We start from the raw sequence: 27,866 nt of genomic DNA, 5'->3' as shown, positions 1-27,866 counted from the left end.
TCAGGCGCCTTGAGCTGAGCTCAGGTAAAGTGGTGCCGACTTCTGGCCTCCCGCACTGTAAGAGCACGTACGTGCTGTTGGAAGCCACAAACGTGGTGGCAATTTGCCACCGCAGCCACAGAACGCGAACACACCCCTGCACCCCAGAGCCTGGGCACCCGGCAGGCACACTGACACCGACTAGTACTGCTTTTTTCTCTCTTGATATTTTTAGGCCCTGAATCAAACTTTCTCTACATTTCAACCGTCCCTTTGCTATCGAGTCAATGTTGCCACAAATAAGCCTTAGCACATAGGACAACCGAGTTAACGTGCCCCATTTGTCTAGGAAGGGAGTCAAGAGTAAATTCATTGACCCACCCCCACCCCCGCCCCGTGGTCTCTAGCTGCTGGAGACGAGCTGCTGCCCGGAGACACCACCCCAGCAGGCACACAGCTGCACTGGCCCTTGATCCTGCTTTGCTTAGAATCACAAGGCCACCACGAGACTTCTCGGGACGCCCTTCTCACGGCCTCACGCAGGAGAGACCACACATTCACCTGTGAAATAACTTATTTGTTGCTTACAGAATAGGGATACAAGCCTATAAATGTACAAACATGACGGGTATTCTGAGCAAAAAATGTCCAAGGTTCATTCACACGGGAGGAGACACACAGAAAGTTTACCTGAGCTGATTTTATTTTTTTATTACGAATTTTAAGTTACACAGTTAATACATGAATACATCCTCCTTGTAAAAGGTAAAAAAATGTCAGGTAAGGCTAAATGAAGTCAGTTTTGAGAACTATACCACCCCCCTCAGTCTCCTCCCTGGCTGATGGAGGCTGCTTTCATTCATTTTGTTTCTAATCCTCAGCACTGGATCGATTATCCAAAAAGGACATTTCAGAGTATCTCATGAGCTAACGCACACTGAGGCCATAAATACATTTTGTTATGCAAATAGAATACTACACAATGAGCCTGAGGATTTGGGGGGGTAGATGGACACAAACACAACGCTCAACCACCACTCTCTTTCTGTAACGGTAAACGAGATAAATCAGACTAAAACTGGAAAGCGTTTTCCTTCTTATAATTCATAATTCTGTCTGGAACTCTGCCTCTCCCTTTCAACATCATTTTGTCAGGACAGACATAGACGGTGCCAAAAGCCTGGCTGTCCGGAGCCGTTTCAATAACCCCTTCTAGGTTGACGTGGTGCACACCGAAAGGATCCTCAGAGTAGCCACCATCGTGAGTGTGACCGGCGAAGAAACACACCACACACTTGTGAGACCAAATGACTGCCAGGGCATCTCTGTAATTCCAGGCCAGGCACACACTGTCAGAGGCCTCTGGGTAAATGGGAAGATGGCCTGTTAGTTAAAGAGAAGAAGAGTTATGAGCCAATTAGGAAATGTCTCTTTCATCAAAATAAGTGGCTAAAAACTAGTACTCAGGGGGTAAAAAAAAAGATATTGTTACTTATTTCAAATAGACCAAGACCAGAGAGAATCCACGTCCAGGAAGAATTACACCATCTACAGCCACATCTCTGCAGCACACAGAAGGGGGAGGCACCACACACGGGGAGCGGCCACGGTCCAGGCAGAACCCCTGAGACCCCTACAGCCTACAACATCTGAAGAGGCGCAAACGTCGAGAAAATACGAGGGCATCCTGTGCAGAACGGTCGGCGAGGGCGGCCAGAAGCCAGGCAGATGCCTGCTGGGGTCCAGTCTCTTGAACACGAGCGCTAGGTACACAGAAAGAGGTACCCCTAAATTTAAGAACAGTTTAGGGATGGATCATGGGTTATAGGTCATTTATATAGACACTCGGTGCTTTAAAAACTGATTCATGCCACTTTAAACACCTCCATGAGATCCGGGCAGTTGGAGCCATTTTACAGATGAGAAAAGTGAGGGAAAGCAGGGAGTATTTACATTCAGGCCCACAGGAAGTAGAGCCAGGAGGATTTCGAATTCCTGACTCCAAGACACATGAGGTCACATCATATCTCACTCTGGAGCGCAGACACAAAAGCTCCCTCAGCTTTGCTTCTTGCCCTTAAATCACTTTCCTATTTTGTTACTATTTACTTGTTACTGAAATTTATTCTGAATTTTCTTAATGAAGATTTTTATTGTTTAATATCTATCAGTTTGTAATACAAGTTAAAAAGGGAGGTGTTAAGAGATCCCTAAAGAGTCAAAGGAGTCAGAAGAACTTACGAGTGTGCGTGTATGCGCGCGCGCACACACACACACACACACACACACGTGCATGCAAACACACGACTACTCTTGTAGCCGTGATGACAGCTGAGAGTCCAAACAGGCCGGTCACTCTCCAGATCGAGAGGCCACACTGGACTCCTCTGACACAGTGACCTGCTCTCCTCCTTGAAACACTGGGCTGCCAGGACACCACTAGTCCCCCTCGTTTTCCTCCAACCTCGAGGGCCACGAATTCTCACTCCCCTCCGCGGGCTCCTCATCTCCCCACTTCCTACTGGGAGCGTCTGAATGCTTGGTCCTTGGGCTTCCCTATTGATACCTAATGGCTTGGTGATCCAGTAATTTCTCGAATCTAATAAAGTGATTGGTGATCTAGTAAAATCTCAAATGTCCCCGGCATTCTTCCACTCCCACATGCTTATACCCAGTCCAGACTTCCGCTCTGAATTTCAGACTCAAACATCCGATCTGCTTACTCAACATCTCCACGGATGCCTGACAGGCGTCTGAAACTTCAGCTTTCCGCAGCCGAACTCCTGAACTCCCCACCCCGCACCCCCTCCTGCGGCAGTGCCCCGAACGTCAGCAAACAGCGTGCTAGTCTTCCAACTGCATGGCCCAAACCCCAGAGGTGGAAGTGAAACGACCTCTCAGTACCCAAAATGCAAAGGCAAAGAGCAAACTAAAACAAAAGGAAATTGCTATTAGCCATTTAAAACTTCGCTATAGAAAACCTGACGCACTCCGTTGTCAAAGATTTGTTCACGCGGGTTCTGAGCTCACAGTGAAAGGGAGGAATCCAAGAGGTGGCTAATGTAGACAGGGGCCCTGACGGGACAGGTAACGGGAATCCAGGACAGGGTGGGAAAGGAGATGGGAGGGACCTGAGTCTCAGCCAAAATCATGCATTACTGACACAACTAGGTTGTTTAATCTCTCAGTCTCCTGATCTTTGAACTGAATGGGTTGACAATAAGGCCTGTAGTCCCTTTCAGCTCCAGTAGTCTCTGAAGTGACAGGCACAGCCTGGCAGCGGGAAGCCAAACAGCAGAGACACGTCGTCGAGAAGTGTCCCGGGTCTGAGGCCACCTACCGCAGAGCCAAAGAGGGTCACATCGCACCGATAGCTCCCGGGCACCCTGCGCTCTCCAAGCCTGGGATGACAGTATTCCCACGGCAGCACACACTCTCCGACTCCATCTACACGTTTTCCCACGTCGGGGAAGGATTCACAAGTACTCATGGTTTAGATCGTCAACTATCAGAAAAGCTTGCATTTTCAAGGGGTTTTCACGTTCTTAATTCCATTTGGTAAAATCCAAAGAAACCCCACAGTTTGCAGGTTCGACGTTTACCCCGACTCACACGGCTGACGGAAACAAATGTGCGCAGAGCGGCCTCCCGTCCGTGCGACCCCGGGCACAGCCTTCTCAGCCATTACACCACATCGGTCCTAAAGCGAGGATCTAGACTCAGTGCCCAAACCAAGTACACCAGCCACGCTGCGAATCCAAATTCAGTCCCCCGCGTGCACACGCGCACACGTGTGCACACACCTGCAGTTGAGTGTATATTAAGCACCTCCAGATTCCTACAACCTGGGATGACAGCGTGTCTGTAAAACACGATTCTAGGTGGAAGTAACAGCAAACTTATTTCCTTGCGAACACATGGCAGAGTCTAGAACGGAAGTACTCACTGCCAGGTGAGTCTCTAACACGCGTCCCGTTACCAGCTGCGCTTCCAACTAGACAGCAGAGGCCCCTGGCTGGCGGCCACCGCACCGACCAGCAGGTCTCCTGTCCCGAGGCTGGGCATGGGGCCTGGCCTGAACTTCTCAATCAGATACCACAGTTGACCTGTGAACAAAGGTTTGGACTGTGTGGGTCCACTTATCCACACATTTTTACAATAATGCAGCGAATGTATTTTCTCTTCCTTATGATTTTCTTAATAACATTTTCTTTTCTCAAGCTTACCTTTTGTAAGAAGACAGCATATAATACATACAACATACAAAATATGCGTCAATCAACTGTTACCACTAAGGCTTCTAGGCAACAGTAGGCCATCTGTAGTTAAGTTTCTAGAGAGTCAAAAGCTGTACGTGGATTTTTCGACTGTGCGGGGGGGGGGGGGGGGAGCAGCGCCCCTGACCCCCACACTGTTCAAGGGTCAACTATACTACGTAAAAGGATCCCATGTGCTGAAATTCTATTCGGAAACCTAAAAGGCCAAACTCACAGGCACTAACAAGTGCCAAGATGTTTTTTCTATTTTACGGCTCTTTCTTGACTCAGCTGTAAATGTCAGTCTTATACTCAGGTTCTCAATAAAGAAAGGTAAACATTCATTTGACAGCAAGAGGACATCACGACATAAATACTATTACTACACTTTCGAACCTCACTTTCCCATTCTCTAAAAGGCTGGCATAACCAAGTAATTTAAATACTTACTCACAATCACCACCTTTTCCTGGTTTGTGTCAGAGAACGTAAGAACTTCATTCAACCAGTTCAGCTGCTCTTGGCTGAATCCTCCATTAAACTGGACAAACTGGGGCTCAGAAAGTCCTGAAATGAATGCAGTACATCAGATGTCAGCTTTTTTCTCCTTGGGCATGCGTGCTTGGCTAATGTGGGGACACCTGTACTTTTCTGTAGAAATATGTGGTAGCAGTTGACTTCAAATAAGAAACCACAAGAATTTAGAGCAACAGACAAACGGCCCGTATCCCACTCATCTGCTTACCTCACTAACTCTGTGTTACACTGAAAACAAAACACGGGCTCCTGACCGTGTCCATGGGGCCATACTAAGGCCATCCCACTCATCTGCTTACCTCACTAACTCTGTGTTACACTGAAAACAAAACACGGGCTCCTGACTGTGTCCATGGGGCCATACTAAGGCACCCCACTGGCCTTTTCCTGAGTCCTTTAATGATGATAATGTGCCCCCCTGCTCAGCACCTTTCCATCTGCCCCCTTCTCCGTCCTGAACACTCCGCGCCCCCCCCCACCCCGCGCTTCCCAAGAACGACTCCTCCCAATCATTTAGGTTTCTATTTAAATGTTTTTCTCGCTGGAGAGGCCACCTCTGACCAGCTAAGCTAAAACCCTACCCTGAGTCCTTTTCTTTAACATTACACATAATTTTCCCGGTAACATTTATTGCTATGGATGTAATTCTATTTGTTTCATTTATGGTCTGTCTTGCCCGCCTACTTCTCTTGCTTCTTCCACTCTGTCCCTTAAAAAATAAATAAATAAATAAACGTGATGCAGTCAGCATTGCTTCCAGCTCTGAAGAGCTAGCCCTCGACAAAGGGCCCCGGCCCAGAACAGGCAGTCAGATGCCAACTAAATAAATGAATCTTGAACCGACTGCAACCAATCCACACGCCGTGAGGCCTGTGAGCAATCCTGCCCCTGAACAACAGCGACAATATACTTTTACCTTCATCATCCATCTTCCTGTTGAATAAAAGGGAGCTGAAGAATGGAAAGACAATGTATTAGACTCTCAGCTCAAAGGAATAATTCACCTTGCGGACTATTCAACTCCGAATTTGGATTGTGCTCCCTCAGTATCTTCAGACACTGCTGGTATTTTGGAGAGGACTGGTCCACACCTAAGACGCTCAAGTCGTAAGCATCCAGTAAAATGAACCGGAATTGAGGGAATGGGACAAAGTGATAAGCATAGTAATCCTCCGAAGGCACAGTCTCGGGATGCTGCACAATGTGGTCTTCCAGAAACTTTGTGTTAAGTTTAGAATTTGTTAGGTAGTTTCTGCTGAAGTTATAGAACTCGTGGTTCCCCCACGTGTGATGAACGGGGACTTTAAGCATCTGGAAAGTGTTCATAACAAGCTCGAGCGACTTTTCGGATGCTTTGTACTGCGCATTATATCCGTCAATGATATCTCCAAGCTGAAGCACGCAGCGGGGCAGGCTGCTCTCCGTATTCCAGTGTTCGATAGCGCCCCGCAAGTGAAGCAGACTGTGCCTGTAGTACCTCCGTCTGTTTCCTTGGAAGTTATAGCCATCTTCTAAATCAGCGTACTGGATATCTGCTATCACCCCAAAGGAGAAGAGAACTTCCGAATTCTCAGTCAGCGTTCCAGGGTCGGGCTTATCATCCATAACCTCCAAACGGGTTTCTAAATAGACAAAATAAAGAACATAACTACACTATAAACATCTTACTTTTCCAAATGGGCTGAAGAGGATGGTAAAGTATTAATAGTTAATTCGCCAGGTAGCGTGATAGAGAGAAAAGCACATGGGCCTGGAAGTCCAATGTCCTACGGCCAAAGTACGAAGTCCCAGGAACAGTTCAGTTTTCTTAGCTGTAAAATTACCTCTATTCTTCAGAAGAGTAATTTACAAAAGGTTATTATCCTATTAATGAATAGGCATTCTAAATCCAGGAAAGTCAAATTCACATCTGGTAGAACTTTTAATTTTTAAGAAACATACACTAGTTTTTTATACACACACACACACACACACATAGTACTTTCTTCCACAAACACCAAAATAATTCTATCAAAACTTTAGGATTCTTTTTACAGAAAATAACATATCACACTCATTCATTGTTCTTTATACATTAGTTTCCCACTACGGATTATTTTGTGTCAGGCTGGATCTTTCGGCTTCTTTGGTGGGTAGGTCACTTGAAAGAACTTCCTCATATTTTATATCTGGGATAATGGGGGGAAGAAATGAAGAAAGGAGCGGAATCGTTTTAAACAAACAAACAAAAACTAACTAGAATATTGATGTGACTATCTTCATTTCTGACACATGGTTCCTGGTTCTTCAGTGGTTGGATTCACATCCGAACCAGCTTTTTCTAACCTGAATATTAAGTACCCTGTCCCCAAAGCCAAAATGGAAAATACATCATCTTTTCTTCTCACACATGATCTGCACCCTGCTACACTAGCCAAGAACAAGGGATTTAGACCTGAAAAGCTATTATTTTACTAGATTGTTTACAATCTAAATTTATAATCATTTCTACTGCCTCAAAAGAGCCAAGAACACTAAAGATTTCAAAAAAAAACCAGGGGCGGGGCGCCTGGGTGGCACAGCGGTTAAGCGTCTGCCTTCGGCTCAGGGCGTGATCCCAGCGTTACGGGATCGAGCCCCACATCAGGCTCCTCCACTATGAGCCTGCTTCTTCCTCTCCCACTCCCCCTGCTTGTGTTCCCTCTCTCGCTGGCTGTCTCTATCTCTGTCAAATAAATAAATAAAATCTTTAAAAAAAACAAAACAAAACAAAACAAAACCAGGGGCACCTGGGTGGCTCAGTTGGTGAAGCATCTGCGTTTGGCCCAGGTCATGATCTCTGGGTCCTGGGATTGAGTCCCACCTCGGGTTCCCTGCTCAGTGGGGAGTCTGCTTCTCCCTCTGCCTCTACCCCTCCCCCGGCTCATGCTCCCTCTCTTGCTCTCAAATAAATAAAATCTTTAGAAATAAAAACCAAAGGCTCTGATCCTAAATGATGAACTATTCTTATTATAAAGTCTACAGTACTACACTGTGTTGCGGGATCGAAGCTTATTAAAGACTCGCTGTTTCTAAAACAACTTCATGTGGAATTTCTAAAACTACTTTCCGACTGCTGGTCTCCAGTAGCCCACTACAGCTACTGAGTTCTCTTCAATCATCCACAGATATGTGAAGTCCTAGTGGACAGAGCACTGCTGTCCCAGGCGGGGGTGACAACTCCACAGGCGGCCAGAAGGCCGGTCAGCAATCTGACTTCCTTGAGGATTAGAGGCCTCTTTTCATCCTGAAACTGTTGTCACTAACGACACACATTTTCTGGGATCCACCCAATTATGAGCTTCAGTGACTTTCCTTTCTTCCTTAATCGGGTTGGGTATAACTAGCTCGGACACAGGTATAAAGCAGCACCAGGAAGACTGGAAATCTTGAAAAAATGGCTTCGTGTTCTGACAGTTTTTTTTTTTTTCATTTGCTCATTTTGTCCTGCAGTCCCCACCTGAAAACCCTGGTAGATATCAAGCCAGCTAAAACATCTGCAGGATGGGTGAGATCATCTGATTTGAAAGGTGAAGAAGTCAGACAAAATAAACATAAGATTCATCTAAGTTAGATGAAAATCTGTAGTCTTATTACGTTTCAAATGTTTGTGATTCAGAGTACAGATTAATAGGAGAACCAGCCAGAAGATAACTGGGTACACATATCACTGGAACATTATTACCAAAGCTTAAGAGAAAACAAGTTTCTGGGAGGCTTTTATCCTTTGCCAAATGAGCTTGTTTGTTTTTGTCTTTAAACTCAGAGGCTTTAAGGTGATAATCTGTACTGCGGATCTCTGAGGGGGAGCTTTTAGTCCCGATTAATTTGGTCTTCTAGGAGAAGCTATTATTTGTGCCTGCCTAGCCAGTATTCATTTCCTGTTCTTCTGGTAAGAGCACCCCCTGGTCTCTGTAGGCATCTACACAATCATCGCTCTCAGTGCATGTGCTATGACCTTTCCCCCCTGGCTGTGCAAGTGTCCCAATGGGCATACACGTGACCCCGGCCTGGCGTATATGCGCCCAGTTCCCTCTGGTCATTTTGGGGTAAGCATATAACCCACACGGAGACAGCGAACATCAGCACAGGGCCTTTTGTTGCAAATACTCGTGCGAAGCTGACGACAAAGGCTGGAGCTGCTGGGGAAGATTACCTGAGAAGAAACCCAACCTGGAAGGAAGCACACTTGAATGATGTAAAGAAGTCAAATCCTAGAAACATGAGTTGGACACCTGGATCCACCTGTCTCTGCTAGAACTCCTCTTGGTCATTCAGTTCCATGGGCCATTAAATTCTCCTCTGGGGCGTCTGGGTGGCTCAGTCGGTTAAGCATCCGACTCTTGGTTTTGGCTCAGCTCACGATCTCAGGGTCGTGAGATCAAGCCCTGCACCAGGCTCAGTGCTCAGCACAGAGTCTGCTTGGAATTCTCTCTCCCTCTCTCTCTGCCCCACCCCTCCCCCTCGTGCTCCTGCATGTTCTCTCTCTCTCAAATAAATAAAATCAAAAATAAATAAATAAACAAATAAATAAACAAACTCTCCTCTGAGTCAAGCCAAACTGAACTGGCTCTAAGATTCCTGTTGTGTTGTACAAAAAATGCCATCAGATACACCTTTCACTGGAATACAGTTCAGAGAAACTCAAGGGTAAACTAAGATTTGCCAACTTTTTATAAGATAATTAAGCTATGTGCAGAGAAGCAGCAACGGCCACACACTTCAAAACAGTAATGTGTTTTGGAGTAGGAAAGAGATCTGTAATGTTGAAGACATACAGCTTTTAAAAATAAGGCTAAGGGCAGGGAATATACAGTTTTATGAAATAAAGAAATTGTTTTTTAAAACAAATGCAAACCGATACTGCCATCTGTTAAGAGAAAGATATGAAGCAAGGAGGAGGGACAAGGCCACATGCAAGGAAAGACCGTTAGGATCAGAAGTGAGTTACGCGGGTCCAAAAAAACCCAAGTCAGTAGGGAACAGATTCTCCCAACTAGTTTTTTATTTTATGGTTCTGGCAGATGCCAGGGAGCTCCAAAAGACTGGTCCTGGTGGACAGAGATAAAAAACTCAGACACCTCCAGAGGGGAAACAGAATTAATAAACATGCCAATGCTATGAACTTTTCAAAATACCCTCCATCCTCCACCAGACATACACACAGAAGTGGGTGAGTAGAGAACTGTTGAAGCCAGGAATGGGTACAAGGTTCACTCTCTCTGCTTTTATGTGGGTTTCAAAATGTCTATAATACAAGGTTTTTTAAAAGTATTTTTAGAGAAGATAAAGTCTGGACAAGTCAGAAGACCTAAGTAAATAATGTGTTTTTGAAAAGAAAGAAAAATCCCAAGTTTTAAGCAAACTTTGTTCTGAAAGTTTGGAGTGCACCATTTTAACGTGGAGTTACCTAAATTGTAGTTAAGAGGCAGTGGGACGGCTGTTGAAAGCTTTGAAATTAAAGACGTGGAAGGGAACTGTAGTCCCAGTTTTACCTACAAGGAAATAACTCATTGGCACTTGTGAGATTCAACTAGCATATACTTGTACGGTAATCTTTTAACTATATATCTGAAAATCTATCGGCCTAGCGAACCCCCAGATAACCGGGGCTCCTGCAGCATTTTATAGAACAGAATAGTGTAGAAAACTTTACCAGAGTTTCAAAAATGCTATTAATGAACTCCTACGGAAATTTACAAAGATTTCCAAAAATTCCAACAAAAGGTTGTGGTGCAGGCTGAGCAGGCAGCAGGGTGTGAAAACCTCTCTAGGCATCAACAATGTTTAACAATAGGAAGAAACATTCAGGGATGCTTATTTACTGGAAACTTCCTACAAGATGATACTAATAAAACTTTTGTAATAAGATGGCAGAAGGCCGAAGCTCCTTGTAGAAACCTCTCAAGCCTCTATGATCAACTAGTGAATGAAGACAGTCCTACACTATTGTCAAAGGAAAACGAAGGGGTGGGGGGGGGGCACGTCAGGACATTAGTAAGGAGAGACCGTCAAGGAGAACTATTGCAACAGAGACGCTCAAGGCCTAAGCCACAAAGCTCTCAGGGAAGAGGGCAGGTCAGGTAAGAAAAGTCTTTCTATGCAGAGCCCATGGGACAGATGGCCGTGGACAGAAAAGGAGGTGGGGGAAGTGGGAGTAGTCTGTGGACATTTAGTTGTGCTGAGTACTGCAATGACAGAAAAGCTGAGGCTGGAAATGGTTGTGGCGAGGGACAGGGGACAGGAGCAGACAAGTTACAGGACTGGGAAGGTCTCACAAAGTTAGGGCCTAGCTGTCCCAGTCAAGATAGCCTGAAGCTACCTCCAGCACAAAATCTGACCGGCCTCGTCAATACAGGTAGAACAAACATCAGATGATACTATGTATGTCCTGTCTCTTTCGAAAAAGGTATCTAAATTGAAGGGGAAAAGACTCATCTGCTGATCCCGATGGTTTAAAAGTAGTAATAAAAATGATAGGTTTATGGGGCCCCGGGGTGGCTCAGTTGGTTAAGTGCCTGCCTTCAGCCCAGGTCATGATCCCAGGGTCCTGCTTGGCAGGGAGCCTGCTTCTCCCTCTCCCTCGTCCCTGTTTGTGTTCTCTCTCTCTCTCTCTCTCTCTCTCTCTCCCTCCCTCCCTGTGTCAAATAAATAAATAAAATCTTAAAAAAAATAAAAAAGTGATAGGTTTAAGCTAGACAATGTTTTAGGTATCTTTTAACACGAGATTTCACTGGTCCCGGAAATCAGGCTCAGAGGTGTTACCAGCAACTCATCTCACGTGTCATTACAAAACACCTAATTTGAGTCAAGAACAGTTTTAGAAGCTAGTATTGTATCTAATATTATAAACTTAATATGAAGATGTTGTATAAAAATCCTTTGGGGTAAATAAATTTAAGGATAAAGCTGGTAAAAGAATCACTTTGGCAAATGAAATTTAACAGACCAGCTAAAAACAACACTGAATTTTAATTTATATAACTGACATCATTAACATGCAGCGGAGCAATCAGAAAGATGGAACAGGGGCGCCTGGGTGGCACAGCGGTTGGGCGTCTGCCTTCGGCTCAGGGCGTGATCCCAGCGTGATAGGATCGAGCCCCACATCAGGCTGCTCCGCTGGGAGCCTGCTTCTTCCTCTCCCACTCCCCCTGCTTGTGTTCCCTCTCTCGCTGGCTGTCTCTATGTCTGTCGAATGGATAAATAAAATCTTTAAAAAAAAAAAAGAAAGATGGAAGAAAAAATTTATATGCTCATTGCCTGAACGAGGAAAGTATTTTTGAGTCTTTCTGGCGATTTGAGGAAAAACTTCTCCCAGGCCAAAGAAATACACAGATATAAGTGGGTAAAAAAAAAATCTCACCCACGGGTAACCTTGGGACAGAAAAAATAGTTTGACTGAGAGCAATGTGAAGCGCACCACGTACTTGGAGCAGAACTTCCAGAAAATTCCAGTTCAACTCGGGAATGAAGAAATGTGGGTATCAGCAGAGTCCAGCTCGACTGTTAGGGAGGAGCACACCTACTTGGCCAGTTATGCCGGCTCGCAGACACAGTCGGCTCCAGTCCCACAAGCACTGGGGCTCAAGCTGCTTCTGCTCGGGGAAGCTCCGGAATCTGAGTTTAGGGAAGAGAATTAGGCTTTTTTCCTCCCCCGCCTTCTGTGTTTTGCCAATCGGGCGCGGACGTGGGCAGGGGAGGGGAGGCGTTAAGGGTGCTGAGAGAAAAACACAAGCAAAGAGGATGTGCGTGCAGGCTGCACCTTCGCCAGCCAGGAAAAGCAGCCCACGGATGCTCTGGGCCCACGAATACGGGGCTGTCCCCGGACGAGGGACGAGGGACGCGGGCCCAGGTGAGGACCTCATCCACATATGAACCCTGGAAACCCCAGCGCGGAAGAGAGCCCGCTAGAGCGTCCTAGGACGCGGGGGCCCAACGACTGACTTAGGGAGGGGACACGGCGCAGAACCGGCTACTTCGTGAGGCGCTGCTCCCAGCGAGGTGACAGCGCGACGCTCACCGCCCCAGCCACTCCAATGAGCCCTGTGAGCAAGTCCCGAACGGTCCGAGACTACGTCAAGTGCAATGGGCCCGCCTGCACCCCAGGAGGGAGGCAGCGGGGTTCGCGCCCTGCGGCTCCGGGCCGGCCTCAGGCGGACGACGGGGGGACGCGGGGGGGGACGGGGGAGGGGGGCTCTCCCGACGGTGACCGCCGCGCAGCCCGGCCCCCGCCGCAGACTCCCGCGCCCGCCCTGCCGCCGGCCCGCACCGCCAGCCCGCGCCGCGAAGCCTCCGCCCAGCCCCGACCGGGCCCGCCTCCAGCCGCGAGGAACCACCTACCGCGCGTCGGCTCCACAGCCAAGGGCTCCCTGGCTACCGGCTGGGTGACCTCGCCACCAACGAGTGGAGCGGAAAGAGCGGCCCCCGCGACTTCCGGAGGAAGTGGAAACGGCGCCGGAAGTCGGGGGGCGGGTCAAAGAAGGTGCGGTCCCCCGAGTGCATGGCGGGGCTCTGGCTGGTCCCCCGCCTCAGCATGCGGCTTCCGGGGGGCCGACTTTGGTGGCTCGTGCCTCACGGGCTCGGGGTCTGCGCCCCGGCGGAGGGGGCCGCCAGAGTCTGGCTGAGGCAACTCGGCGCGCGGCGAGAGGAGGCGTGGTGGACCTCCGAGCTCGCTTGCAGCGGCCGGGGAAGCCGGCCCTTGAGCACGGCGATGCCACCCCCGCCGGGGTCGTCCGGCCCCGAGCCGAAGGGCCGTAGGGACCCCACCCGCCCCTCCAAACCCGGGGTGAGTGCACACATGCAGCCCTCCCTTTGCTCGTCGCGCCTGCATACCGCCCTGCGGCCTCCCCGGCCCACTTGGTGGTGATCTCGGAAATGGTCCCCAGCTCAGCCTTACCCGCTCAGACTCTCCTCCTGCCTTTTTCTTGCTTTGCTGGTAGTCCAGCCCGAAAGGGAGAACGTGAGAACCGACGCCTTCTCCATGAGGCTGGGTTCTCGGGCTTGGGTTTTAGTGCACTTTACGCCTCCTCGCCCCATAATACCCCAGAATAGGGTTCGGGTTTACCTGGAGGTCTCAGCCTTAAGTTGACCAGGATTGAAGAGTCAGAGCCTGCTTATTTCTGTCACTTGAACCCCCTTAAGAGGTTCGGTGTATATGTTGAAATTGAGCAAGATGTGGGTCGTAGTTGCGTGCAGGGTATGCCTTTTTTCTTTGGGTTCTCTCAGGTTCTAGTTCTGACACCGGGAGAACTTGAAAGCCGCTACCCACTAGTGATGGGTAAGAGAAGTGGGCGTTAGGAGCTGGGGGAGGAAGGTTAATGAATGAGGTCGAGGTAGTCGACATCTTACTTACCTTGGGATTTGGAAAAGAGTGCAAAGAAATAATTTGCAAGAAGCTCCATTTCTACTTTGGCTTTGTTACTTCCGGAAGCCAGAATTAGGTCAACCTCCCGAATTTTATTTGATTTATTTTTGTTCCCGGTATCAACACAATCACATAATTAACCGGTTTTGAAATCAGCAGTTGGAGTCAGGGTCACACTTACTAACGGTTATGGGACCTGAGCTTTGGGTCGTTTTTCACATGAAATGCACTTAAGGACTTTCCCTTTGGAAATGAATGCTTCTGTAATTGGATCACATCCCAGATGTAACTGCTCCCAGACGCTGTCAGTACTTTCTCACCCCAGAGTAACCGGAAACATTCAACATACTAGACAGGATCAAGACCTGTATTTGTGTATATTAAAAGCCATGACAGTAAATTGAATATGGTTAAATGTTTGCATCTTACTAGTATTTTTATTTGAAATCTCTGCCCCAGTAGCCGGTTTCCTGGAAGTCTCTGGCATTCACATTTGCAATTGGTGGGGCTTTATTGGCTGGAATGAAGTACTTCAAGAAAGAAAAGACACAGAGTAAGTAGATATCCTCTGGCCGGCTCAGAATAAAATCCTTTTGTAACATCTTTTATTTTGTTTTTAAACTTATCTTGAAATAATTTTAGATGAACAGAATAGTTATAAAGATGGCAGGGAGAGTTCCTATGTACTTTTCACCTGGCTTCCCCTGTGTTAGCAAATTATATAACCATGGCTTATTTATCAAAACTAACATTAAAATTGGTGCAATACTATTCACTAAATGTTTTGGAATTAACCAGTTTTTTAAATTGTCTTTTATCTAGTCCAGGATCCAGTCCAAGATACCATTGTCTAACAATATGAAAAGACTTATGTGGACAGGTTTGGAGGTGGGTGGTGAAGCCCAGAGGGTACGAAGGCGACTAAGATGCGGTCCAGCCATTGAGGTGCACATGGCAGGGAAGCAGACACAGAAGTAAAGGATTTCACTAGACGAGGCTCTGCCAAGCCAGGGGGAAGCCCAGGGTGCGCGGAGGGCCAGAGAAGGGCCAGCCCGCACTGCAAACCGCTGAGTATCAGCAGAGGAGAGGCCAGAGGCTGACCATGGATGATGGACAGAGATTGGGAGAACCTGGTCAGGAGGTACCAGGAACGGCTCTGGATTAGCACGGAAAGTGTTTAGAAATTGTTTGCAAGAACTTTATATTTTAGTGAATATTCCGGGCTTTTAAGACTTGGTTTAGAAGTTTCCAGTAAACCTTTAAAATATCATTTAAATCTGTTTTGGTTCTTTAGAGTCTCTTTTGATGCCATGACACAAAGGATGTGTGTAAGTGTGTAAGAATTCCTAGGCTTTAGAATCTTCACAGTGTCAGATCCGTATCGATATATAGACGTGTTTCTTTTGTGTAACAACTATTGGTGTTTTATTGCTGTGATTTTCATGCTGTCATGAGAAGTTCTTTTAGTTTCACAAAGAAACAGATCTGAGAAGCTAGGAAAGTAGTGGCAGAGACAGTTCTAGGATATGCAGTCTTTTGACTTTAGTTTGGAATTTTGCCTGCAATAGTATTTGTTTTACTTTAAAAAATTATTATGAAACTATTAAAAGTATTTCTAAATTATCTGAGAGTATTTTCCGACATGATGCCCTCATCAAATATATCACTGTGTACTTTTTACAAACAAGTACGTTCTCCCAACATAATCATAGTGCAGCCATCAAATCAGAAAATTAACATCAACGTGTTAACTGTCATTCAGCCTTCAGACTTCGTTCAAGTGTTGCAGAAGGATCCGGGTTAGAACCATTCCTGTACCCACCCCTCTCTTTAGTCTCCATCCGTCTGTAGCAGTTTCTCAGTCTTCATGTGACTTTCATGACCTTGAAAACCTTGTTATTTTGTAAAATGTCTCCTAGTTTGGGTTTGTCTGATTTCCTCCTTGACCTCAGATTCAGGTCATGTCTTTTCGGCAGGAATGTCACCAAAGTGATGCTGTTTTCTCGCTGCTTCTAGTCTGGTACCACGTGACTGCGTTTTGTTAAACATACTGATAATGTTCAGGTCCATCATGCGTCTGTCAGGCTTCTCTACTGAAAACGTAGTTAACGTGTATTTTGTGGTGTGTATTTACAAACGTAAATATTCCCGTCTCCACCAAACTCTCCGTTTACGTATGTCCATACTGACTTGTGCTTTCCTATGTATTCTGAGAATTGTAATCCATATTCTCTTTATTTTGATGCTCAAATTGTCCCATGTTGGTCCCTGGGAGTCTGAGCAACTTCCCATTCCTTTTGACCTGCCTCCAGCATTCTTTGAGTTCTTCCTTAAATCTGGCTCATCTTGTCCTTCCTCTGCCGTGGCCCCGAAACCAGCCACTTCTCCAAAAAGCCATTTCCTTGTAGTGGAGGATGATATTTAGAAGTCAGGACATGGGCTCGTCGCTGCTGGGTTGTGTCTGCTCCTCGATGCTCTGCGTGGACGGAGCTAGAAACTAGACGTATGTCCTTACATGTCCGCTTACGTCTGTATCTGTATGTCTCAGCCACAAGTTCACACCAGCACCTGCAGTCTCTACACGATGTTACAGGGTGTGTTCTGATTCTCTCAGTCCCTCTTTCCACCTCTTCTGCCTTGTGTGACTCTTTTTTTTTTTTAAAGATTTTATTTATTCATTTGAGAGAGAGAGAGAGACAGCCAGCGAGAGAGGGAACACAAGCAGGGGGAGTGGGAGAGGAAGAAGCAGGCTCCCAGCGGAGGAGCCTGATGTGGGGCTCAATCCCAGAACGCTGGGATCACGCCCTGAGCCAAAGGCAGACGCTTAACGACTGCACCACCCAGGCGCCCCTGCCTTGTGTGCCTCTTATCTTTAATACACTTATTTGTGATCAATCCCTTATGTGTAACTAAGGTCCCATGGCCGCTGTCCCCACCCTATTCAGATGCCCTCCCCGGGACACTCAGGCTAAGATTCCAGACTCCAGGCCGCGCAGCCTGCCGCACTTAGGCCTGGACAGTCCGCTTTGGGCCGTGGCAACCCCTGCCTCACCCCCGCCGTGGTTGCGCCTCGCGATCGGACTGAATTGTTCAGAAGAGGAAGCAATCTCTTTACCATTTTGCTTTCTTAGAGTACTTACTAAATACCATAGCATTTGATTTGATCTTGTTCCTTGTCGTATTCTTATTTTTCTTAAAAGATTTTTTAAGCTGCTTGGAAACAGACTGTTTTCCAGTCTGTGCCCCCACAGTCGTGAGTATAGAACTGACCGTACATCAGGCATTTTGGTGCCTGTGGTTAGATTGATCTTTGTAATGTGTGTGTTTGTATCTCTTCAAGAGCTGGAGAAGGAACGGCAGCGGAGCCTGGGAAAGCCTTTGCTCGGGGGCCCGTTTTCCCTCACAACGCATACAGGAGAACCCAAAACCGACAAGGACTACGTGGGTCAGTGGGTATTGATTTATTTTGGTTTCACTCATTGCCCTGATGTCTGTCCAGAAGAACTCGAAAAAATGATTCAAGTTGTGGATGAGATAGGTAAGCCATCACCGACTATAAAAAGTACGTTTACTTAATGTCCTTAATGTGACCACGCTTTTCACGTTCTCGTATTACTGTCAGGTTGGGTGTCGTGATCATTTGGGCTCATTGTGAGAACATAAAATCTCAGCATCGCATTTGTTCCCTGCTTGGATTCCTGTGACTGTATTCTTTACCAGAGGGAGCTTGTTCTGACGCTGAAAGTCAGATTGCTTAAAAATGCCGTGAGGTCTGGTTTCCCATAGCTCTGCGTTGTGTCCCTTCCTTGATTGTAGACGCCCATCACTGACCCTGCCATCGTCCCCATGACAGACAGACTGGAAAATCACTGGTACGGTCTGTGATGTACAATTAGCAGCATTTATTACCAATGAGGAGGCAGGGTACATCCTTAAAATAGATTGTTTCGGGGGATCCAGGCCTTAATGATAGCTACCTTGCCCTTGAGATACAGCACGGGAGGCAAACTGCAAACATCGGGTTGGATCAGGACACGAGATAACCACACGATGTGATCTGGGTAACGTGCATGCACTGGTGCAGGTGTTGGGTAGGATAATTATCTGGTTCCACCACAGATACTGTGGACATCTGCTCCTCCTGCAGGCTGTCCCATCCCCTGCCCGTCCTCTCTGCTAGAATGTTCGGTGTCCCTCTGTTCCTGAACGCCTTGCTGTAGCACTTACTGCTGTCCACTGTCAATGCTGGTGTTCCTCTTTTCCCCTAGAGTGCAAATACTGACCAGTGAGAACTTTCTTCCAGATAATATTCCGACTCTGCCAAATTTAACTCCGCTTTTCATCACAATTGACCCAGAAAGGGACACAAAAGAAGCCATCGCAAATTATGTGAAAGGTATGTCTTATTAATAATATTTACATCTCGGAGCGCCTGGGTGGGGCAGTCAGTTAAGCATCCAAGCCTTGACTTCAGCTCAGGTCGTGATCTCAGGGTCCTGGGCGGGTTCTGTGCTCGGTGGGGAATCTGCTCAAGGATTCTCTTTCCCTCTGCCACCCCTCCCTCGCCAGCTCACACACATGCTTTCTGTCTCTCTCAAGTAAATAAATAAAATAAAAATACTAAAACGATAATAATACTTTACATCTGTTTGAGCTCTTAGAGTTTTTGAAAGATCAACTCATTTGACCTTACACGCCTCATGAAATAGGGAGGACAAAAAATGATACTATCCTTAGGTTTAGAGGCAAATAAAAAGGCGAGGCTCAGTTGTGACTTTGGCTGATAAGCAAATAACCACCAATAATAATGCACAGCTCTGTTTATTTTGTCACAGGAAGGACTGGACTTGGCCTTCATGTATCAACAAAGCTGACAGAACGTTGAGTAGAGAGTGAGGACACATTGCTTCTAATTCCAGCTCTGTACCTCATTCTCTCTGTAAAATTAGGACAAACGTACATCCTGGGAGTGTGTAGACTGGGAGATTAGAGACTTTCTTTACAGTGTGAGGTCCTAACACATTTTTTATAAATCCAGAACATTTATTATGACAGAGATACATATATAACTTTGCGTGGAAAGTGGAAGCATCTCCTCGTGCCGGTTAAAACCTATGAGAATGCACTTTTACAGACTAAGTAATGGTAGAATTAAGGATGAATGCTTAGGTTCTCATGAGCTTGGGCACATTGCATAATTTCTTGGGATTCAAGTTTCCTCAGCTGAAAAATGATGACAATAAAAATCTGTTTTGTTATAGGAATGATGGGCACGTGGGTACTGAAAAATCAGGAATTTTAATTTTGATTATAGTGAAATTGGTTTAGGCTCGTGGTCAAAGGGACTAATGAATAGTTTTACATTTAATTTTACATATGACCCATTGAAACACGTATCGTCTAAAGCTTTGAGGTTATTTTAAAGTGTGTTTCGTGGGGCACCTGCTGTATCTTCCTTTATTTGATGTATTTATTGAGATATAATGAACATAAACTAACACGTAGGGATATGAAGTCTGTAGTTTATCATCTTTCATCGTATGTCTGCACTTGTGACACCATCACCACAGTCGAAAACTGGACGTTCCCATCACCCCCAGCGGTTTCCTTGCGCCCTTGCTCCTCCCTCCCCCCTGCCCCCACTCCTGTCTCCGGGCACCCACTGATGTGCTTTCTGTCAGCGTAGGTTAGTTTGCATTTTCTAGAAGTTTACGTAAACAGAATTCTACACTGTGTACTTTTTTCTTTTAATGGCTTCGTTGAGCAGAATTCTTTGGAGACTCATCCGTGTTTGCGCCTGTGTCAGTAGGCCACTCTGCTGTTGCTGAGCAGTGTTCTGTTGACGGACACTGCGCTACCTCAGTTCGGGGCCGCTACAGAGCGTTCACGTCCAAGTCTTCGTACAGACACGGACTTTCCATTTCTCTTGAGTAAATGCGTACGAGGAGGCTGTGGGATCATGTGGCTGGTGCGCTTTCCTCTTTTCAAGAAACTGATAAACAGTTTTCCAAAGCAGTCGTACATTTTCACCTTCCCACCAGCCGTGCGTGAGAGCTCCAGCTCCTGCCCGGCCTCACCACACTCGATGTGGTCAGCCTTTAATTTTAGCCACTTCACTAGGTGTTCGGTGGTAGCTCATCGTGGATCTGACGTGCTTTGCCCTGATGACCCTTGGTGGTAAGCATCGGGGCGCCTGGGTGGCACGTTGCACAGTTGGTTAAAGTGTCCGACTCTTGGTTTCGCTCCAGGCCTGGTCTTGGGGTCATGAGATCGAGCCCTGTGTCAGGCTCTGCGCTCAGTGGGAGTCTGCCTGGGTTTCTCTTTCCATCTCCCACTGCCCCTCCTCCTACTCGCTCATTCTCTCTCTCGCTCTCTCAAATCTTCAGAAAAAAAATATTAAGCATCTTTTCATGTTCTTATTTACCATCTGTAAGTCTTCTTTTCTGGTGTCTTTTCACAGCTTTTGCTCATTTGGGGGGGCTGTTCGTTTTACTTGTATTTGTTCATTACATATATTCCCGATACGAGTCTTTTATCAGTTGTACGATCACAGACATTTTTCTCCCGGTCTGTGGCTTGTCGTCTCAGTCTTTTAATGTGGTTTGAAGAGCAGTTTTCAGTTTTGATGACATCCAGTTTATTAGTGTGTTCTTTTATAGATAATTCTTTTGGTTTCATTTTTAAGACATCTTTGCCCAGCCAAAGGTGAGAAAGGTTTATGTTTTCTTGAAGTTTTAGAGTTTTTATTAGATATTTAAGGCGAATTTATGTTCACAAGGGTGCAGGTTTAGCAGGAATTTGAACGACATAGTATTTCCTAAAGCAGTGAGAGGCGGTGTGACTCACTGGGCGACAGTGAGGTTTATTGGAGGTGTGATGTTGGCGGTTATTGGCGCAGGTTAACCAAATCCTAAATGTCCCCAAATGAGAGATCTGAGTTCTCGTAACTGAAATGCAAAAACCTCACAGTAGTATGCTTCACCAGTACATACATACACTGAGTGACAATATAATCTTTACAAGTTGGAGCCAGGGGAAATTTAAAAATATTTAAGTTCACGTGTAGAAAATTTATTGCGATTGCAACAATTTTTTTAAAAAGGTTTGGACGTGCAACTAATTTAGACCTCATTCACTTTTTCTCTCTACTCAGAGTGGAGAAGAAAAACAAGCCATCTGCTTTTTCAGTATCTGAACAGTTTTTTAATTCAGGATGAATTAGAAATGACAGTAGGCTTTTTTCCACCACCTTTGGAAGAAGGTCCTGCTGTTAGCTGTTGGACTGTCATCTCTGTAGTCTGATGAATCCAGGTGTTTTAGTGACCTCCACCAGCTCATTTCCATGAATCCCAGAAACCAAACAGCGGATGCATGCCGTGAGATTGTTTGCTGGAAAATGAGGTACAGCTGTTGGCGTGGGATGACTGAATCTGGAAGCAAACCGATACAATGAAAAACTGTACTGCTTAATTCATGACAATATCTGTAAACATCACAAGTCTCAGAAGTAATCAAAGTATTTAAAAACAACTAATAAAAAAAATGTGATTTAAATAATAAGAATCCATTCTCTCTAGATCTTTACAAGATCGTTTTGAAAGGATCTGATTTACATGTTACAAAGAAACAGCTTTGGGTTTCGTTGCTTTATCTCTACTGATTTCCTGTTTTCAGTCTCATTGATTCTGCTCTCATTCTTTCCTTCTGTTCACTTTGGATTTAATTGGCTCTTCTTTTTCTAGCTAGATTCCTGATTTTAGTCTCTTCTCCAGTGTACAAATTCAGTGCCACACATGTGCCTTGAAGCACTGCTTTGGCTGCACGCCACAAATGGCAAGAAGTTGTGTTTTCATTTTCACTTGGTTCAAAGTACTTTTCAGTCTCTCGAGATTTCTTTGATCCATGAATTATTCAGAACTTTCATCTCCGCGTGTTTCGGGATTTTCCGCTTACCCAGCTGTGGTCTGAGCACACGTCATACAGTTTCTGTTCTTTTAAATCTGTTAGGGTGCATTTGATGGCCCAGGACATGGCCTGTCTTGGCGAATGTGACTTTTTTATTACCAAGGAGAATTTGCATTTGTTCTGTGGGCATCTTTTCCTGCGAATCATGAGGGAGTGTTCAGGGACCCGCAGAAGAAAGTGGCAGTAGAGCTGCTTTATAACTGAGACTGGTTTTTAAAGTCGATGGGGCGGGGGGCGGGGGATTCGCTTGCTTCTGTTTTTTCACTGTGTTTCTCATTTTTTATTCAGAATTTTCTCCCAAACTGGTTGGCCTGACTGGCAGCAAAGAAGAGATTGATCAAGTGGCCCGAGCATACAGGGTGTATTACAGCCCTGGCCCCAAGGACGAGGATGAGGACTACATAGTGAGTAAATGCTCGGGTGTCGCCCACGGGCCGGCTCTCAGGCCCCACACAGTCGTACAGCTCAGACAACTGGCTTCAGAAATGAAAGAAAGGCTGAGATCAGCAGGAATTCCTCAGGAGTAGGGGATATTTGAAAGGACAATAGAAGCATCGATTTTTTTAAGGATGCTGGTTTAATGTATATTCACTGTTCTCATAACTTCGTTGTCTGTTTTCCTTTTTAGTGGCCCATAAAATTACGGGAAAATACACAGGGAGTGGTATTTTAGATTCAGTGGATATCACGTTGGAAATAAAAAGCCATCACTTGGGGACAGCGCTTTTTTGAGTTGAAAACATTGTGTAGGTTCTCCCTGTGTCCCCAGGAAGAGGCATAGGAAGTAGTGTGAGGCCCTGGGAACCGCATTTTTGGAATGCGTAAGAGTTCTGAAAAGCAAGAGACAAGACTGAAAGCCGTGAGAAGGTAGACTGTCTGTGAGGGGTATGGTTCTAGGAACTGTAGAAAGTTCTGTGTTTATATTTGCTTTCTGCTGATAAAGGACAGACAGGAGGTGGTGTTTGTACAGCTCTGCCTTGGCACTCAGCCACGCCGCCCCACGAGCCTTGCTCCTTCTCTTACCTGTGCTCTCACAGCGAAGCACCCACAAAGGGCATCCGCCCCGCCCACCCAGCTTTCTTCCCAAACTGGACATTTCTTCCTGTCAGTTACTAGTCAACCTTGTAGTAGTAGTTACGTTTTTTCCCCTCATGCTCTGGTTTCTCTGTAACATTGGTTGAGCAAAGCGATTAGTCATAAGAGTCTGTCTGCAGACCCTGGTTTGGGTCGGACCGCTGTCAGACAGATGCCCGACTCTACCATCCGCCGGCCTTCGTGTGTTTCGTAAAACACTTGGGAACATCGCCTGTGTGGTCTCCGTTGACGGGTTGGTCTTGACTCACGAGAACACATCATTTTCGTGGAGCCTGCCTGTAACCAGTAGCAACAGCCCCGTGCCCTGCAGGTCATAAACATGAAGGTGCCTTTGGGCGCCGAGATTTGTGTCATAAGGCAGTCCTGCACAGAATCCAGAATGGGAATGGTGACTTTCCATTTTAAAAATTAGAATGCGGCTATTTAAGTCTCGTAGAGAGTTGGACCCTCTGGAATTCATGCTTGCGACACACTGGTCTGCTGCCCTAAGAATTTGACCTTTTGTTCGGAACCAGTGAGCTGTACGCCTGAAGCTAATGAACACTGGGTGCTATTAACTGCCCTGGAATCAAAGTAACAACAAAAAGGAACCAATGAGGTGGTTGCTATACGTTTGCTACATCAGCCAGTAGGGGGAGGTGCTCTCCAGCTGGCTGGGTTTTTCACTGGTACGCCTTCGGTGCCTTGAAGCCACAGACCTTCATCCACAAAATGGTATGGGAAGCTTCTGGCAAGACTTACGGGCCTGCAGGGAGTGAGGGAGTGTCTTAAAGGCTGAGATGTAACCGAGCGAGGTTTTCTTAATCTCAGGAGCCGCAGAGTGGAAGCCTCTGGCTTTCGAGTGCCCGTGGAGTCTTCAGACAGTTAGTACGTGTAAAGTGGGCACACCAGACACGTGGGATTCCGTCGGAAGCTAAGCGTGGACTTCACTGCGTTATATATGTGTTACCACCTTAGTCTGTGTTACGCGGGAAGTGTTTTTGAAAACCCCACAACTTGGGGCGCCTGGGTGGCTCAGTCCATTAAGCATCTGACTCTTGATTTTGGCTCAGGTCACGATCTCAGGATCGAGCCCTGCGTCAGGCTCTGTGCTCAGCGGGGAGTCTGCTTGAGGTTCTCTCCCTCTGCCCCCCACCATGCTGTCTCTCTCTGTCTCTCTAAAAAAAAAAAAAAAAATAGAAAAAAATAACTGGCTTTCAAAGCCAAGAAAAGATGTTCGGTTCCACTCCGAATGAAAGAATGGGAATTATGCAATGTGATGCTGCTTTCTACCTGTTAGATCCGCAGAGGTTGAAAGTTTGAAATACTGTCGAAATCTAGTTTGGGAAAAGAGGGAATACACTTGAATTAGGAGGAACAGGCACCACCCTGCGTGGATGATAGGAATTTAAGTGATACACCCTCTTCGGGGGGCAGTGTGTCACATTTAAAGTGAATACCTTTTACTTCAGAGATTCTGCTTTGGGGACTGTTTCTACACCTGTGCCCTATAGCAGCGTTCTTGGAGAAGACTGAAAACCAGGCAACCGATTTTTAAAAGCTACTGTGTGTGTAGTCAGAGAACGGTGTCCAGTCCCTTGTAAAATGAGAAAGCAGCTAGAGTGTTTTGTTGCTTCCACACAGAAGGAAGCAGTGCTGGTGGTGAAGGAGGTAGGCAGGAACAGACACACTAGTAAGTGCAAGCAGTTCTCTGGAAGAATCCAGAAGGAACGGCGGCAGTGGTTCCCTCTGAGCACAACAGAGGGACGCTGGGCGTCTGGAACGAGTGACACAGTTCCACTGCATAAGTTTATGTTCTTGTGCTCATTTTTCTGTGCACGTGTTACCTTTTCAAAACATAAGGAACATATACATGTGTCTAGAAAACTCACACGTTCGAAAAGCCGCGTTGGGGGTCCGCAGTAGAACACCAGCGGGGATCGTGGCCATGAGCTGGTGGAAGGAGTGCACTGTGAAAGTGGACAGACCCGGGTTTAAGCTTCGGTCTGGCACTTAGTGATTCAGCTTACTCTCGAGCCCTTTGGGTCGTTTGTAGAGGAGAAGGATACCTAGTGAGAAAGAGCACGTCCGTCAACACCAACTTCCTATTTCTATCCTAGAAACTGCTAGCACTTTAAAGCACCCTGTGTTAGAGACAGACAGCGATTCGCTCGCCCGCAAGCCAGCCGCACGTGGAGACGTGACCACTGACAAGTTTGGTGGATGCGGATAGAACAGTATTTTCACTGTGTGCTAGAAAGTAACTTATAGTAAGAACACTCGTTGAAGAAATCCACTGGAATTCTAGTCTTTTAAGGGAGAGAGAGAACGGAGTGGGAAAAAGGAAGAAGTAGGGAGAACGATGCAGGCCACAGTCAGGCTCGAAGAGCGAGCCGGAGACGCCTCCGTGACTGTCAGATGTGCGGGGAAGTGCAGCTCCGCGTCCTGCTCCCGCGTTAGGCTCTTCCAAGACACATGAAACCACCAGCTGTCGGAGCTCTTGGCGTACATTCCTTCCTTGTGTGCGCAGGCAAGTGGCTCTTTCCGTTCACGCTCCCTGTACGAATGTGTGTCTATAAGGAGTAATGACCTCACAGACCTATACTGTGCGACGGGCACATTCGGGGGGCGGCTCCCGTTCGGTATGTGTGAGCACATGCCTGTCTGTCTTTTTGTCTTGCCAAATAGCAGTCAAGCCTGCAGTAGATTCCAAGGACTCTAGGCGCCAGGTCTTCTCATTTAAACTGGATTTGGTGGAAGCATATAAGTAAAAAAATGGATGACTAAGGTAAGCCTAAGTTAGAGCTAGGAATGTTTTCAGAGCTTTGCCTGGAAAACAGATAATAAACTGAAGAGGAGTCCTTGGAGGTGTAGCATTTACGGCTCCTGAGTGTTTCCAGGTCATCTGCTTCTCGTAGGATCATTCAACATAGTAGATACAAATTTCCTAAGGGAGAAAACCCTTGTTTTCACATTTCCATTTGCATCACTAATATCAGGACCAACTACTGTGCTGGAATTTATAAATTATATACTTACTTTTACTTCCTCCAGTGGTGAGTTTTCTGGATTCTTAAAACGTAGGCAACATTTAGGCATCATGAGCTACCTGGCTCTTTGTAAAGCAGCAGCCGGTTCTTGGAAGTAGATTCTCAGACATCGTGTGGATGCGCACGTTACAGGTGGAACAAGAATTCCAAATTCTAGCTGCTGTTTAAAGCAGTAGTCAGTGTGGAGTCCTGGAACACAGAAGATTTAGGTACTTGTCACCGTGAATTTGTTATAATAGGCTTAGACCCATTCTGTAAATGACAGAGATTACAAAGGCTATTTAAGCATTAATGTGAAATTCTCTTCTGCGGCATTTACTCAGTGAAATAAGCGGCGTATTTTGGTAATCTGTGTGTCCTTTCTCTCTCCCCCCTTCCCTGCAGGTGGATCATACAATAATCATGTACTTGATTGGACCAGATGGTCAATTCCTAGATTATTTTGGCCAGAACAAGAAGAATGCAGAAATTGCTGGTTCCATTGCCGCGCACATGAGGGAACACAGGAAGAAGAGCTAGCCAGAGCCACCGTCCCGGCCGCAGTATTCTCTTGTGAAAGAGGAGAAAAGCTTTGTCTCCCATAGGAGCCAAGATACATACACACACACACACACACACACACACACACACACACACATATGCAACCTACAGAATGGCCTTTGCACGAGAACATCTGTATTTTGGACAGGGCGTGTTACCCTTGGGTTCAGCCAGGATAGTTCTTGGAACTATAAAGATTCCAACCGAATAGTCACTTGAGCCCAGAGGACCAAGTTAGTGTGAAGCTGGTGGAGCGGACCCCGGGAAGCAGGAAAGGCACGGCAGGTGCATTTCCCCGCATCAGCAGGGCCCTTGGATCAGCGTTGCTGCCTCTCCAGCGCCCTGGACCCTTGTCCAGTGTGTGAGGCTGAATTTCCAGGAAGAGTGAAATTTCCATAGTGCCCTTGCTTTTCCTCTTCGGGTTCTTGGTGGCTGGTAACAGTCAAATCAGGCTCTTGGACATTCGTAGTTAATCTTTGGACTTGAAAGCGCACGTATGTATAGTGCTGCGTGTTAACACATCTCACGGTCAGGTTTGCATTGTGTTCCCGTCAGCACCTGCTGCGGTTACTAATGAAGAGGAAATCTGTTGTTTGGGGGAAAACCGCTAGATCAGTTTCTCTACAGATCTTTTATGTGATTTTTATTTAAATCGCTGGGTTTTCAGTGACCTACCAAGTGGACAGAAGGGGATCTTGATCATGACTGTGACACAGGGTACTTGTCTGCCTAGACCGGGTTGCAACAAGTGTGAAATAAAGGTGTGTTCAGTTTTGCAGTCATGACCTTTCTTGTGGGTGAATCGTGGGTGCACGCACAGCAGCACACAGCCCTCAGAGCAGAGACCCAAGGATTCGGGGGCCTCTTGAGTGCTTGTTAAAGCCGAGGTTCCCTGCCAGAGCTGAATTCTCGGGGTCCAGGGTGGGACGCAGACTCCTGCGCTCGCCAGTAACCTGTAGGTGCCTCGGGTGCTAGCGGCCTGGGGACCGTGCCTGGAGGGACTCGGGGGAAGCAAGGTTTTGATCTGAGCAGGTGACAATTTGACCACCTTTTGGTGTGACCCTTGAAAGTGCTCTGCAC

General features: G+C 46.5%; 2 protein-coding genes and 1 long non-coding RNA gene across 5 annotated transcripts in view; 1 reads left to right on the top strand and 2 right to left on the bottom strand.

Moving 5' to 3' along the window:
* Positions 1–395: 395 nt before the first annotated feature.
* On the bottom strand, positions 396–13,191 carry ADPRM (ADP-ribose/CDP-alcohol diphosphatase, manganese dependent). 3 transcript variants are annotated; one of them, XM_087867618.1, is made up of 5 exons: positions 13,134–13,191; positions 5,777–6,394; positions 4,686–4,802; positions 3,926–4,085; positions 1,222–1,362 (listed from the first exon to the last, which is right to left on the bottom strand). In XM_087867618.1, the coding sequence occupies exons 2-4, from the start codon at positions 6,375–6,377 to the stop codon at positions 3,955–3,957; spliced, it is 849 nt and encodes a 282-aa protein (XP_087723744.1). In that variant the 5' UTR covers positions 6,378–6,394; positions 13,134–13,191; the 3' UTR covers positions 1,222–1,362; positions 3,926–3,954. The 3 variants fall into 3 exon arrangements, with proteins under 3 accessions (XP_045653181.2, XP_045653182.2, XP_087723744.1); XM_045797225.2 differs by lacking the exons at positions 3,926–4,085; positions 13,134–13,191 and adding an exon at positions 12,221–12,934 and having other exon boundaries at positions 396–1,362; XM_045797226.2 differs by lacking the exon at positions 3,926–4,085 and having other exon boundaries at positions 397–1,362.
* A 52-nt stretch (positions 13,192–13,243) lies between these two features.
* SCO1 (synthesis of cytochrome C oxidase 1) lies at positions 13,244–27,564 on the top strand. The gene is made up of 6 exons (XM_045797229.2): positions 13,244–13,578; positions 14,620–14,710; positions 17,498–17,695; positions 18,461–18,553; positions 22,411–22,526; positions 26,631–27,564. Exons 1-6 carry the CDS (start codon positions 13,294–13,296, stop codon positions 26,763–26,765), a joined length of 918 nt encoding a protein of 305 aa, XP_045653185.2. The 5' UTR covers positions 13,244–13,293; the 3' UTR covers positions 26,766–27,564.
* The window catches only part of LOC123792080 (uncharacterized), a 63,348-nt gene continuing 56,880 nt past the window's right edge, over positions 21,399–27,866 (bottom strand). The window contains exons 3-4 of the long non-coding RNA XR_015726775.1: positions 26,236–26,435; positions 21,399–21,587 (exon numbers count right to left, since the gene is read on the bottom strand). This is a non-coding gene — a long non-coding RNA (uncharacterized LOC123792080). The remainder of the gene's footprint in view (positions 21,588–26,235; positions 26,436–27,866) is intronic.

Source organism: Ursus americanus, chromosome 14 (assembly GCF_024610735.1).
Source record: "Ursus americanus isolate L20-20 chromosome 14, mUrsAme1.1.p, whole genome shotgun sequence".
NCBI lineage: Eukaryota > Metazoa > Chordata > Mammalia > Carnivora > Ursidae > Ursus > Ursus americanus.
This window is presented reverse-complemented; position numbering and strand designations above follow the sequence as displayed.

Bases quoted from the DNA above. Each gene is read 5' to 3' on its own strand.
- ADPRM (XM_045797226.2), bottom strand. From the start codon at position 6,377: ATGGATGATAAGCCCGACCCTGGAACGCTGACTGAGAATTCGGAAGTT. The intron at 4,803-5,776 runs GTGAATTATTCC...CATTCATTTCAG, and splicing joins GGAGTTGAATAGTCCGCAAG to GACTTTCTGAGCCCCAGTTT. The intron at 1,363-4,685 runs GTAAGTATTTAA...TTTAACTAACAG, and splicing joins GGAAAAGGTGGTGATTGTGA to GCCATCTTCCCATTTACCCA.
- SCO1 (XM_045797229.2), top strand. From the start codon at position 13,294: ATGGCGGGGCTCTGGCTGGTCCCCCGCCTCAGCATGCGGCTTCCGGGG. The intron at 14,711-17,497 runs GTAAGTAGATAT...TATCTCTTCAAG, and splicing joins CAAGAAAGAAAAGACACAGA to AGCTGGAGAAGGAACGGCAG. The intron at 17,696-18,460 runs GTAAGCCATCAC...ACTTTCTTCCAG, and splicing joins TCAAGTTGTGGATGAGATAG to ATAATATTCCGACTCTGCCA.